The 11,849-nt window shown below is 56.9% G+C and overlaps 2 protein-coding genes across 8 annotated transcripts; one reads left to right on the plus strand and one right to left on the minus strand.

The window, feature by feature from the left end:
• Nucleotides 1-128: 128 nt before the first annotated feature.
• Nucleotides 129-5,204, minus strand: DDX25 (DEAD-box helicase 25). 3 transcript variants are annotated; one of them, XR_004244432.1, is made up of 11 exons: nucleotides 5,125-5,204; nucleotides 4,552-4,687; nucleotides 4,373-4,465; nucleotides 4,176-4,278; nucleotides 3,448-3,562; nucleotides 2,929-3,106; nucleotides 2,431-2,668; nucleotides 2,048-2,210; nucleotides 1,732-1,920; nucleotides 919-1,457; nucleotides 129-617 (listed from the first exon to the last, which is right to left on the minus strand). XR_004244432.1 is itself a non-coding variant. In XM_032133703.1 (10 exons), exons 2-10 carry the CDS (start codon nucleotides 4,662-4,664, stop codon nucleotides 553-555), a joined length of 1,257 nt encoding a protein of 418 aa, XP_031989594.1. In that variant the 5' UTR covers nucleotides 4,665-4,687; nucleotides 5,125-5,204; the 3' UTR covers nucleotides 129-552. The 3 variants fall into 3 exon arrangements, 1 of the variants encoding a protein (XP_031989594.1); XR_004244433.1 differs by lacking the exon at nucleotides 5,125-5,204 and having other exon boundaries at nucleotides 4,552-5,101; XM_032133703.1 differs by lacking the exon at nucleotides 919-1,457.
• A 214-nt stretch (nucleotides 5,205-5,418) lies between these two features.
• On the plus strand, nucleotides 5,419-11,589 carry PUS3 (pseudouridine synthase 3). 5 transcript variants are annotated; one of them, XM_032133536.1, is made up of 5 exons: nucleotides 5,419-5,460; nucleotides 8,135-8,554; nucleotides 9,611-10,161; nucleotides 10,488-10,678; nucleotides 11,193-11,553. In XM_032133536.1, exons 2-5 carry the CDS (start codon nucleotides 8,168-8,170, stop codon nucleotides 11,471-11,473), a joined length of 1,410 nt encoding a protein of 469 aa, XP_031989427.1. In that variant the 5' UTR covers nucleotides 5,419-5,460; nucleotides 8,135-8,167; the 3' UTR covers nucleotides 11,474-11,553. The 5 variants fall into 5 exon arrangements, with proteins under 5 accessions (XP_031989427.1, XP_031989428.1, XP_031989431.1 ...); XM_032133537.1 differs by having other exon boundaries at nucleotides 5,443-5,465; XM_032133540.1 differs by lacking the exon at nucleotides 5,419-5,460 and adding an exon at nucleotides 6,802-6,986.
• Nucleotides 11,590-11,849: the final 260 nt, after the last annotated feature.

Below are 11,849 nucleotides of genomic sequence, written 5' to 3' on the forward strand. Positions count from 1 at the left end.
TTTGGATGAGGAGAGCAGGGGGCAGTAGCCAAGCCGGCAAGTGACACCATTGCCAACACTGACCTAATCAAAGCCCTCCTGCAATGTTGATACACTTCAGATGATTTGGTAAAGAAGGAGACACCCTGGTGATTACAAACAATTCCATTTATTAAAGATTAACAAAGGCACAAACACAGCCCTGTCCCTGGAGTCCAACTTCTGTCCTCACACTGCGGGACCCCGAACACTTGGATTTCAGGCCCCTGGGGTCCAACCTCTCTCCCCCACCGATGGGACCCCAAACACTTGGATTTCGGACCCCCGGGGGTCCAACCTCTCTCCTGCACTGCCGGGACTCTGAACACTTGGGTTTCGCCCTGGGATTTGGGATGGCAGCAGTGGATTCCTGCTGCCATCTAGCGAGACGAGGTTCGCTCCAGCCTCTCCTCAGGCAACACAACAAAACTCAACAGCTTCAGGAGGATACAAGAGAACCGGGAAGTCTTCCCCTGTAACTTTTCCTCCTGTTTAGAACTAGAACTTGGATTTGGAAGAACGAATCCCTGCTCCTCACTCAGCTGCAAGCTTCTCCAGCTCGTCCATGTCATATGGATCCAGCTGCTTGATCGTGGTCTCTGTAGGAAGGAAAGAGCAGTTGTTGGCAGGTGAGCGCAGAGCTCATTCCCTGTGCCACCTGAGTGCCCCACGCCAGCTGGGAAGCTCCCGGAGTGCTCGCTGCAGCATTTCCCTCTGCAGGGAAATCAACTGTGAGGAAGTGCAGGGGGAACTGGATCAGTGGGGAAATCAACTGGGAGAAAGCGGGAGGGGAACTGTATCAGGGCAGAGCCAAGGCACGGCAGCAAGCGCAAGCAGCAGCCCCACAGCAGCAGCGTGCAGAGCTCAGCCTCTGGATGTGCTCCCGCTCCCCGCTCCCACCTCCAGAGCCACGCAGGACAGGGAAGGTTCGTATCCTCAAGTTCATCCTCACACTGGCTCCTTCTGGCCATGGCTGTGGTTGGACTCATCCACATGCCAGTTGTTCCAGGTGCTCATTTCTTCTACTGCAGGGCAACAATCTTTGCCGGACTTTGTGGCCCGTGTCTTCTCTGCCTGGTGTTTGCCTCAGGCTCACCCCACGTTCCAATGACAGGTGGACATTTAAAAGAACCAAGAGGGTTGAGTGGCTCTGAGACTGGAGCTGAGGAAGGGCTTCCTGCCCATCAGAAGGTTTCTATAACCTTCTTTCCTCTAAAAATCACAGGGAAAACAGGCACTGGGATTCAAAATGCCATTGGTGCAGCCACAGCAGCTGGCAAATCCCATGAAAATCCTCTTGATGTTGACAAGTGACAATCAATTTCCACTCAGGAAAGATTTCCACAGCTGCCATCTCCTCTCCGACAGCCAGGGCTCAGCTGAGCCGGGGCACCAGGTGCCCTGGGACAAGGGCTTGAAAGGAAAGGCAGAAAAAATGCCTGAAGGAGGGAAAAAAGAAGGTGCTGAGACATCCTGGGTACTGGTAATGTCCCTTGCAAGCTGCACACAACCTCTAGGGCTGTTTCTTGGGAAATGTGCCTGCTGGGGAGCAAAAATCACCCTAAAAGCTGCATCTGTCGTCTGTTCCCAGTGAGATGAGCCCTGGGGAGAGGAGCAGCCTGACAAGGTCCATTTGTGAATAGAAGAAGAGCTGGAGGGGGATCGCAGTCCCAACCCTGCCTCCCTGAGCGGTGGGTCCATGTGGATACTCACGGAAATACTCCTCTATCTTGTGCACGAGCTCCACGGTCTCTCTCTCCACCACGCTGAAGGCGATGCCGCGGTGCCCGAAGCGTCCGGCCCTCCCGATGCGGTGCAGGTAGGTCTCGAAATCCGGCTCGCCATCCTGATCCACGGGGAGGCCGAAGTTCACCACGGTGGTGACCTGCTGCACATCAATCCCTGGAAGGGAGGGAAGGATCCTCTTGGGACACCTTGTCCCACAGGATCCGCTGCTCAAGCCCACAGGGAAGAGCAGCAGGCCTGGCGCATTTTGGGCCATCGGCGGGTGCTGGGTTTCCCGGGATACCTCTGGCACAGACGTTGGTGGCAATGAGGACCTTCTCCTTGCCCTCACGGAAGCGCTGGATGACGCTGGCCCGCTGGACCACTGTCAGCTCGGCCGTCAGGATGGCCACTTGGTGCCCATCCCAGCTCATCTTCCCCGACAGCCAGTCTGCAAGCCTCCGGGTCTGGACACATGGGGAGAGGCTGAGGCCAACAGTTCCCCCTCCAGAGTCCCCTGCCCCTTTGGAGGGAGCTCATGGCAGTTTTCAACACTCCTCTGGGGTCTGCTCCTTTGTTTTGGGGGTCTTGGGAGGAGCCCACTGTGCCCACACTGTAAAATGACCCATTCCTGCAATTCCCAACGGGAGAGGGGCAGTGCAGGGCTCTCCCAGACAGGGGCCTTACCTGGCAGAAGATCATGACCTGACCAATGGTGAAGCTGCCGTAGAGGTTGCAGAGGGCCCTGTACTGCTCTTCTGAGCTCTGGCACACCATGAAGTACTGCCTGATGTTGCTCAGGGTGAGCTCCTCCTCACGGAGCTTGATCACGATGGGGTCGGGGATGATCCGCTCCGCAAAGGCCCGCACAGGTTCCTTGTAAGTGGCTGAGAACAGCAGCACTTGGCAGCTCTTGGGAAGAGCCCTGGGGCAGGGAAAAAGCTCTGTCAGCCCCAGAGAGCAGCTGCTGCCCATTAACCCTAATTTAAGCTGATTTTGTGTTGCCTTCAATGGAAAGGGAAGCCAAGAGCACTGACAAGAAAGATGGAGAGGGACTTTTTACAAGACTCTGGAGTGATAGGAAAAGGGCGGAATGGCTTCACACTGAAAGAAAACACGTTTAGATATTAGGAAGAAGAGAGGAGAAAGCAGGGAAGCAGGACACCAGCCCTCAGGATTCCTCACCTGTGGATGCGGATGCTCTGACAGGAGAGGCCCTGCGTGTCGATCATGATGTCAGCCTCATCAAGCACGAACAAGGAGATCTTGGTCAGGTCCAGGATGCGTTGTTTGAAGCACCAGTCCAGTGTGGTGCCCGGCGTTCCGATGATGATCTGCTCCTCCAGCACTGTGCCCTTCAGAACTGCAAGGGGGGAAAAGGCATTTGGCTGCCCCCAGACATGGAGCTCTCTGGTGCTCTGAGTTTTCCCTTGGCTTGCTCAGACTCTGGCTGCTCAGTGATGCCTTCGAGGGCTCATCATGACACTTCCCTACAGCCTTGGGGTGTGGGAACCAGCCCCACATGGGAAAAGGGAGTCTGCAAGCAGCCAGTGATGGTGGAAAAGCCTCCTCAGCAGGAGAGGGGGACAGACATTACTTCATTGCCCTTCATGGAGGTCTGGGTGGTCGCTGGTAGCTCCAGGCTCTAAGAGGGGATCCCTGTGCTCCCTCCCCGTTTCTGGAGCTGTGCTGGGCTGGACTCACCTCGGTTTCCCCGGACAGCGTAGTTCACCTTGATGTCTGTGCAGAATTTCCCAATGGTCCGGACCACCTGCCCGATCTGCAGAGCCAGCTCGTAGGTGGGAGCCAGGCAGAGGCACTGGCAGGAGAGCAGAAAGGAGCTGTCAGGTCAGGGATGGGGCACGCTGGGCAGGGACAGCAAGAGCAGCACAACAGCATCCCACAGCACTGAGGCGCAGGGGACAGGGCAGCTGGAGGTTCAAGAGCTGGGCTGTGTTCCCAGCTCCAGCCAAAGCGGCAGAAAGAAGCTGCTGCCTCTATTTTTGAGGAGGAAATTCCTCTCTCAGAAGCGTGGTGCAGCTCGTTCCCATGCCCTAGTTCAGTCACACCACTCATACATAGAAGAGGAGATCTTACATGGCTGGAAACAGCCAACAAACTGGTTCTGCACCCAGAGAGGGGACTAGGAGTACCTGACCACCAGAAACCAGCAGTGTCTGCAGCTGCTCCTCAAAACTTCAATTCCAGGATAGCCTGGATTGATCCACTCTGGCAAGTCAAAGCACCTCCCTGAGGTGGGCATCGTGCTTTTGGTTGTACCTGCCACTGTCATGGGCCCTGGTGGTTTATCATCCCACTCCAGCAGGTAAAGTCACACAGGAATGGAGACAAAGCCCAAAGCTCTGCCCCTAGAAGTGTCCTGGGTGCTTGGGCCAACCCCTCCTGCAGCAGCTCTCCCTGTCCTGTGTTACCTGTGGGTATTTCTCGTTGGCACTGGCTCTGCTCAACATGGCCAAGACAAAAGCTGCTGTTTTCCCTGTCCCTGACTGGCTCTGGGCAATCAGATTTTGGGGCCTGCAAGGTAAAAGCAGCTTAGTGGAGTGCAGGGGTCGGGGCGTTCCTGCTTGGCACCACAGTGCCGAGATGCTGGGGATCTCTGCCTACTCACGGGTATGCCAGCATGAGTGGCAGAGCCTGCTCCTGGATTTTGGATGGTCTGTTGAAGCCCATCATATAAACCCCCTGCAAGAGCTCCTTCTTCCTGTGGAAACAAAGCATCCCAAGTGCCCATGTGAAGGGGGCTGGCAGCACTGGAGCCTGGTGGGGCTGGAGGCTGTGGCAACTCACAGGGGCAGCTCCTCGAAGGTCTTGATGGAAAAGAGTGGGGAGCTGGGGTCCCGCTGCAGGATCTCTACGTGCTGCTGGGACTCCACCAGGGATGTGTGGATCAACTTGTTCATCAGTGAGAGCTCCGCCAGCGGCACTGGGAAAGGCAGCAACTCCGTAAATAAAACAAATGGAATCACAGAATCATTAGGGTTGGAAGGGATCTCTGGTAATGATCCAGTCCAAACCCCCTGCTAAGGCAGGGTCAACTGGAGCAGGGACACAGGAACGTGTTCCTGTAGGTCTGGAAGGTCTCTAAAGAGGGAGAATCCAGGACCGCCCTGGGCAGCCTGTCCCAGCGCTCTGCCGCTCTCCATGTCAAGAAGTTCTTCCTCACGCTGAGGTGGAACTTCTTGTGTTTTAGTTTACACCAAAAGCCTTGTAATGAGAATCACCTTCTCTCTCCACCCCCTCCACCGCACGCCGGGGGGCAGCGGCCGCCCCTCCCTCGGGACCCCGCGGGGGTCGCTCCGTGCTCGGCGGGGCTCCGAGCGCGGGCTGACACCGACATCCCCGGCGGCCTCCGGGACCCACCTCTCTCCTCGTCCTCCGCCTCGGCCCGCGGCGCGGGCGGTGCGGGGGGCGCGGGGAGCAGGCCGAGCCCGCGGGCCGTGCCCCGGCCGGGCCGCTCGGGGCAGCGCAGCCCGGGCCAGCGGGCGGCCGAGCGGCGCAGCGCGGCCCCGTGCCAGAGACAGCCCGGGCCGGGGCCGCTGCCGGTGCCCGCCGGGCCGAGCCCGCCGAGCCCGCGCTCCGCCCCCGCCATGGAGCCGTCCCACAGTGCCGGAGCGCCGGATGGGGCGGGAACATCCGGCACGGGCAGCGGCGGGAGCGGGGACGGCCCGGGGAGCCGGGGGAGCCGGGAGCCTTGCGGTAGGGTGGGCGTTCTTGGGGTGCTGGGCACAGGCACCTCATAAGGGCGGGGAGGGTCCCCTGCTGCACACAGGGACTCCATAGAGTGCCAACACTCGTCCCCATGAGGTTTTGGGAGGTTCCTGGGAGACAGAGCCTGCCGCATAGGGCGTTGGGAAGCCCTGGGGAGCTGGGGACAGGACCATGGAGGAGGGAGAGGCCCCTGCTGCAGACAGGGACCCCGGCAGGGTTTGAGAGGGGAGGGAAGGGGCCCTTGGGTGTTGAAGGAGCAGGGAAACTGTAGGGTTGGGGTGCTGTACCCCATAGGGTTTGGAGAGGGTTTCAAGGGTTCTGGGGGCAAAGACCCCTTCACAGATGGATGGGGATCCACAGGGTGCTGGAGAGCCTGGAAGGTCCCTGGGATGCCAGAACCCCTGCAATGTGGGGTGACAGCCGGGTCCTCAAGCTTGTGTGTCCCCCATCTGGGATCATGTTCAGGGGAAGCTGGACACAGGACTCCAGGCTGCAGCTGTCACATGCTTCCCATCATCTCACCCCCTTTTCCAGCCACCCCACTGAGCTTTTGGGGACCCTTTCCTGCATCAGAACTGCAGCCTTTTCAGTCCACTCCCATATCTGGGAAAAAATTAACGCTAATAATAGTAATAACAGTACTTCTAGTGCTAATAATACCTTGCTTCCATCCTAAAGCTCCTCTATTTTAAAGATGAAGTAAAATAAGGCAAAGGGAGCAGAGTTAGGTGATGCAGAGTTAAGTCTGGAATAATGGATGTTGCCTGCAGTGTTTCTAATGAACCCACAGAACAATAAGAAACTTTTACAGATGCTTTATTAAGAAAAAAGATATCGCCGAGATGTTGTAAAGAAAACCTCCTCCACAGCAAAACTTAACCTGCCTGAAGCGCACTGGGGGATTTTCCAGACTATGGAGGATGTTGAGGAGGAGAAAGCAGCAGGGCTGGGGCTCTAGGAGGAGGTGTACCGGCGGGGGATGAGGCAGCGGGCCAGGTCCCGGCGCACGTTGAAGCGCAGGGACTCGCGCTTCTTCAGCGTGGGCACCACGTACTTGTTGGGGACCATGCGCCTCTGTGGCCGGGGCGGCGGCCCTGGCTGGAGCATCCGCCTCCGCACGGCCCAGCGCAGCTCCTGATGGGAATCCTCCCCGGGAAAGCTGAATCTCTCCCAGTCTTTTTTATATTGTCTAAGTTTGGCCGCTGGGTCAGTTCTCTTCATTTTATCAACCTGTGCAACAATGTAGGATGTGGGTGATCCCCCTGGAATGGGGTGCTCGGATATAGTGTCGCTTCCAAAATCCCTGAGGAGAGAGCAGGGTCTGTCCTCAAGGAGCCAGCAATCATCATCATAGTGCAGGTACTCCTCCAAGCAGCCACTGCTGGTCTCTAGCTCCCCTTCGGAGATGGTGTCATCGAAAAAAGTCCTGGAATGCAGCGGGCTCGATGACTCAGCATTGTTATCTGGCTCGATGTCCGTCGGTGACTCATCGGAGACCTCCACGCTTCCATCGGGTCTGTGTCTCAGCACCTTCCTCTTCATCACCAGCCTCCTGGTTTCCCTCTCATCCCCAGGAAGGGCGCGAATAACGATGGATGCCTGGGCATAGGGATCATCATGGGAACGTGAGGGCCCCTCGCTGCCTCCCTGCCAGGTGCTCAGCTGGCTCAGATCATCTGCCAGCTGCTCCTCACCCTCTGCTCCTAGCACATTCTCCATGATTCCCACCAAACTGGATGGATTCTGCAGAAAAAGAAACCAGGGTTAATTTATTGCAGCACATTCAGGCTGGCTAAAGATGTCAAAAGGGCTCTAAGACTCAAGTTTTTGGATTCAGGGGTGTTGATTTAGGTTGGGGGTGTCCTCAGGGCACTGCTAAACCTCCTGCTGCCAGCAGAAGGCTCTTCCCTACAGTGACAAACACAACCCCTAAATTCCTGCCAGAAAAGTACACTAGAATTAATTATATGATAAATGAAGTCCTGATAGAAAAAACACAGGGCAGGTTCCACACACTGGGCAAGAGATTTAATGGTTTTTCCTTGTACCTCTGCTTCTAAACCCACAATATCTAGTCATAATTTAATCGAGAGACATCCAAGAGGGTGTTTTACTTCCAGAGGAGGGAAGGGCTCAGTGCAGTGTGTTTAGATGCTCATTTATGAGTCTGGTGATAGTAAACCTCCAGGCCTGTGACAAAAAGGGATCCAGACACGGATTCCACTCTCAGCACAGGTTTAGGATCTCTTTAGGGGGATTTGAAAAGCCACAAGTGTTGCCGGTGCCGCTGGGAACAGTGGGAGCAGATGGTAGGGTGGGATGAGTGGCAGCCATCAGCACGCTGTCTGCAGCGGGGATGCAGGTGTGAAAGTGAGAAGGGCTCCGTGATGGCTCGCCGGGAACGTGCTGCTGCTGACGGAGCAGATCCCATCAGCTGGGGGAAGAGGAGTGATTGAAGAGTCCAAAAAAAGAGATCTGAGCGAGATGAAGCTGCCCGAGCTAAGCCCCAGTGGCCCTGTCTGTGCTCCCCTGGGAACACTAAGGGGCTCAAACAATATATATATACTGTCTCTGTTGGTAACAGTTGTTTTGCAGAACAAGCCTAGAGATCTAATAAAAACCACATAAAAATGCAAATGCGTAATTTTTTCTTTCCCTGCAGACCCTAAGGATCCACCAGCAACAGGTGGCAGCTATGGCTGAGGAGAGCTCAGCTACTGACCATGAGCAGCTCCTGAGGAGGGTGCAGGAGCTGGAAGTGGAGGTGAAGCGGCTGCAGGAGAAGCTCCGGGAGGACAACGAGGGTGCTGGGAGGAGAGAGGCTCCTCCAGCCCCTGGGAAAGCCAGGAAACGCCAACAACGGCCCTTCGATTTCAGCGCCCACAGCCGCAGACACGTGGCACTGCGCATCGCATACCTGGGCTGGGGCTACCAGGGCTTTGCCAGCCAGGAGAACACCCCCAACACCATCGAGGAGAAGCTCTTTGAAGCCCTGAAGAAGACGCGGCTGGTGGACGACAGACAGACATCCAACTACCACCGCTGTGGGCGCACGGACAAGGGTGTCAGTGCCTTCGGGCAGGTCAGCATCTCCATGGGAGTTCCTGTGGGTTTTCCTGGGTGGGATGGAGATCTGATGGGATCACAGCTTGAATTTGCTCTTTAAAAGCCATCAGCTCCTAACCCTGGAACTGAACCTGGCAATGGCTTCCTGCATGTGGAATGGTGATTTCAGACATTTGAAGCCTTTTTAGTGCCATTTTCCCCCCATATCAGTTGAAGTTGTTTTCCAGGACCCTGTTTTGGAAGGATAAAACGTGTTTTAGGCTGCAGATTCTCCAATAGCTTGGTGATGCCCTGCCCTTTGCAGGGCCCTCTCAGCTGATTTAACTTGTCAGCCCTACAAAAACCCAAAATCCCCAGGAACTGGCCCACTTTCTGCAGCATCAGGCAGCTGAATTCCTGCACAGAAGGGTCTGAGGGGAGCTGCAGCCAGCGGAAGGGAGTGTGGGAGTGGGAGCTGGAGGGAGGGAAGCAGGCTGGCCTGCTCAGTGGGCATGGAGCCATCCGGCTGCCTGAGACATTGGGGAGAGCGCAACCCTGGCGGCTTCACCATAGGGCTGGGTCTCCTTCCTCCCATCCCAGCATAGAAAGCAAAGCTGGCAAAGGTTTAGCTTCAAATGGCTGCTCTGCTCTCCTTCATAGGATGAGCTACACGGAATCAGGGCATTTGGTGCCTTCTCTTGCGCCACTTCAGCACACAGCACCCACGGTGGGAATGAACTTGTTCCCACACCAGGCTTCCCAGTCAGCCAGGCTGTTACTGCCTTCAAGTCATCACCTCCAGCTTGGAAAAAAAAAGAGCACATTCTAACCCAGTGACTAAAGCTGAAGCCATTCTGAGACCGTGCTACGTAGGCAGCCTGCAACTTTCCCTGTTTTATTAATGGAATCCATGGCATCTGCTCGGGTCCTCAGAGGCACTCGCAGCTCTGCCATGGCAGGATTGCCTGACTGAAGCCACCTTCATCTGTAGGAGATCCTGGATTTATTTCCCAGAGGTGTAGGAAGACTTGGCTCAGCATGCTGCTGCGCCCATCCATCTGCGCTCTAATCCTGGCTTTCCTCATTTCTGCAGGTGATCTCCCTGGATCTCCGCTCCAGCCTGCCGGAGGGGCAGCAGCTCAACGGCCACACGGGTGAGGGGCAGCAGGAGGAGCTCCGCTACACCCACATCCTGAACAGGGTGCTGCCACCTGACATCCGGGTGCTGGCCTGGGCCCCCGTGGAGCCAGAGTTCAGCGCCCGCTTCAGCTGCCTGAGCCGGACCTACCGGTACTTCTTCCCCTGCGCCCAGCTGGACGTGGCCCTCATGGACACCGCGGCCCAGCGCTACGTGGGCACCCACGACTTCCGCAACCTCTGCAAGATGGACGTGGCCAACGGGGTGCTCAACTTCCAGAGGACGATCCTCAACGCCAGAGTGACATGGGTGGACAGGGGAGGAGAAGCCGGGCCATGGGATCCCTTCCGGCTGTGCCAGTTCGAGGTGACGGGACAGGCATTCCTGTACCACCAAGTCCGCTGCATGATGGCCGTGCTCTTCCTCATTGGCCAGGGCATGGAGAGCCCGGACGTCATTGACGAGCTGCTGGACGTGGAGAAGAACCCCCGGAAACCGCAGTACAGGTAGGGACTGGTCTGGAAAACCCAATGGGCTGCTCTTCAGTGCAACAGCTGTGCCTGGAGTGCCGCTGGCAGGCCGTGTCCCTGCCAGCACGTGAAGCAGTCTAACGCGTGGGAACAGGCTGCCAGTGGCCTCACTGGAATGTATCCACAAGGATCTCTGTTTTCTTGCTCTTGAGCAAAGCTTTGATAGCTGTAGTCCTTGGTATCTGGTGAAAACTAAGTCACTTTTTATTCAGAAAGTAAATTCTGTGAAGGTCAGGGCTGGTTTTGGCAGATCCATTGTTCTTGAGCCTTTTTGAGGTTCCACCTCCTGTCCTTGTCCCCAGCATGGCGGTTGAGTTCCCCCTGGTCCTGTACGACTGCGAGTTCCCAGACCTGCAGTGGCTCTACGACCCAGAGGTGCAGGGCTTCAACGTGACACACTTGCAGCAGCTCTGGGCCAGCCACGCTGTCAAAACCCACGTGCTCCGGGACATGTTGGCAGGGCTGGATGCTGCTCCCATGGCCACCAGAAAAGGTAGAGGGAGTCTGGGGGGAATACCTTGGAATGCACACTGACCGGGCAGGGTTAGTTAGGATATTGGGAATAATTCTTCCCTGTGAGGGTGGGGAGGCCCTGGCACAGGGTGCCCAGAGCAGCTGTGGCTGCCCCTGTTTTATTAATGGAATCCATGGCATCTGCTTGGGTCCTCAGAGGCACTCGCAGCTCTGCCATGGCAGGATTGCCTGACTGAAGCCACCGTCATCTGTAGGAGACCCTGGATTTATTTCCCAGAGGTGTAGGAAGACTTGGCTCCACATGCTGCTGCGCCCATCCCTGAAGTGTTGAAAACCAGGCTGGACAGGGCTTGGAGCCACCTGGGATAGTGGAAGGTGTCCCTGCCCATGGCAGGGGGTGGAACGAGATAAGCTTTAAGGTCCGTTCCAACACAACCATTATGGGACTCTGTGAATTACAGGGGATTAACTGGTTTAAAAAAAAAGAAAAGAAGGAAGGGGTAATTAAACTGTTTTTTTCCATGATGTCACAGGTCCAGGGAGCAGCCTGGTACCCTGGGGAGAACTGCAGCCCCCACTCCACAGCCAGATCAGCGGCTTCGTGGAAGGGGTCCAAGCCCGCACCTACAAGCCCCTGCTGGCCCGGCCCAGATGCGAGGGGCTGGAGGCCCGGATCGAGCACTTCGTGCGGAGGGGCCGCATCGACCCGCCCCAGGGGCCGGGGGATTGGGCCGGGGAGCCCCCCGAGGGCAAGCGGGGCAGCAGCGGAGCCCCCGAGCAGCTGCCCAAGAGGATCTGTATGGACACCGAGTGACGGGGCACCTCGGCATGGGGGCAGCTGACGCTTCACCCTTTTTTTGTATTACTGTTATTGAAAAAAAAAAAGCTTTTTTTGGGTGCTATTTTTTATAAATCTCTAGAAATCCGGTATAACGGTGTTGTGTTCTGGGGGGAATGGGAGGGGGCTCAGCGCCCTCAGCGCGCAGTGAGGCAGCACTGGGGGGGTGGCTGAGGCTATACTGGGCTGGGACCCCCCTTCCCCCGCTCCCCGGTACCTCAGGCCCGGCCCGGCCGCGCCGCTCCCGCTGCTCCGTTGTGCCCCCCAACCGCCGCCGCCGTTTAAACACCCCCGCACGCCACTATTGGCCAGCGCCGCTGTCGCTCAGCTGGCGGCGCCTTCCCATTGGACA

This window comes from Corvus moneduloides, chromosome 25, assembly GCF_009650955.1.
Source record: "Corvus moneduloides isolate bCorMon1 chromosome 25, bCorMon1.pri, whole genome shotgun sequence".
NCBI classification, from domain to species: domain Eukaryota; kingdom Metazoa; phylum Chordata; class Aves; order Passeriformes; family Corvidae; genus Corvus; species Corvus moneduloides.

Coding starts and splice junctions, on each gene's coding strand:
- DDX25 (XM_032133703.1), bottom strand. CDS start 4,664: ATGAACAAGTTGATCCACACATCCCTGGTGGAGTCCCAGCAGCACGTA. Junction 4,466..4,551: donor ACCTTCGAGGAGCTGCCCCT/GTGAGTTGCCAC, acceptor TTGTTTCCACAG/GAAGAAGGAGCTCTTGCAGG. Junction 618..1,731: donor CAAGATAGAGGAGTATTTCC/GTGAGTATCCAC, acceptor TCCTTCCTACAG/AGACCACGATCAAGCAGCTG.
- PUS3 (XM_032133540.1), top strand. CDS start 6,918: ATGACTCAGCATTGTTATCTGGCTCGATGTCCGTCGGTGACTCATCGG. Junction 6,987..8,134: donor GACCTCCACGCTTCCATCGG/GTCTGTGTCTCA, acceptor CTTTCCCTGCAG/ACCCTAAGGATCCACCAGCA. Junction 10,679..11,192: donor TCCCATGGCCACCAGAAAAG/GTAGAGGGAGTC, acceptor ATGATGTCACAG/GTCCAGGGAGCAGCCTGGTA.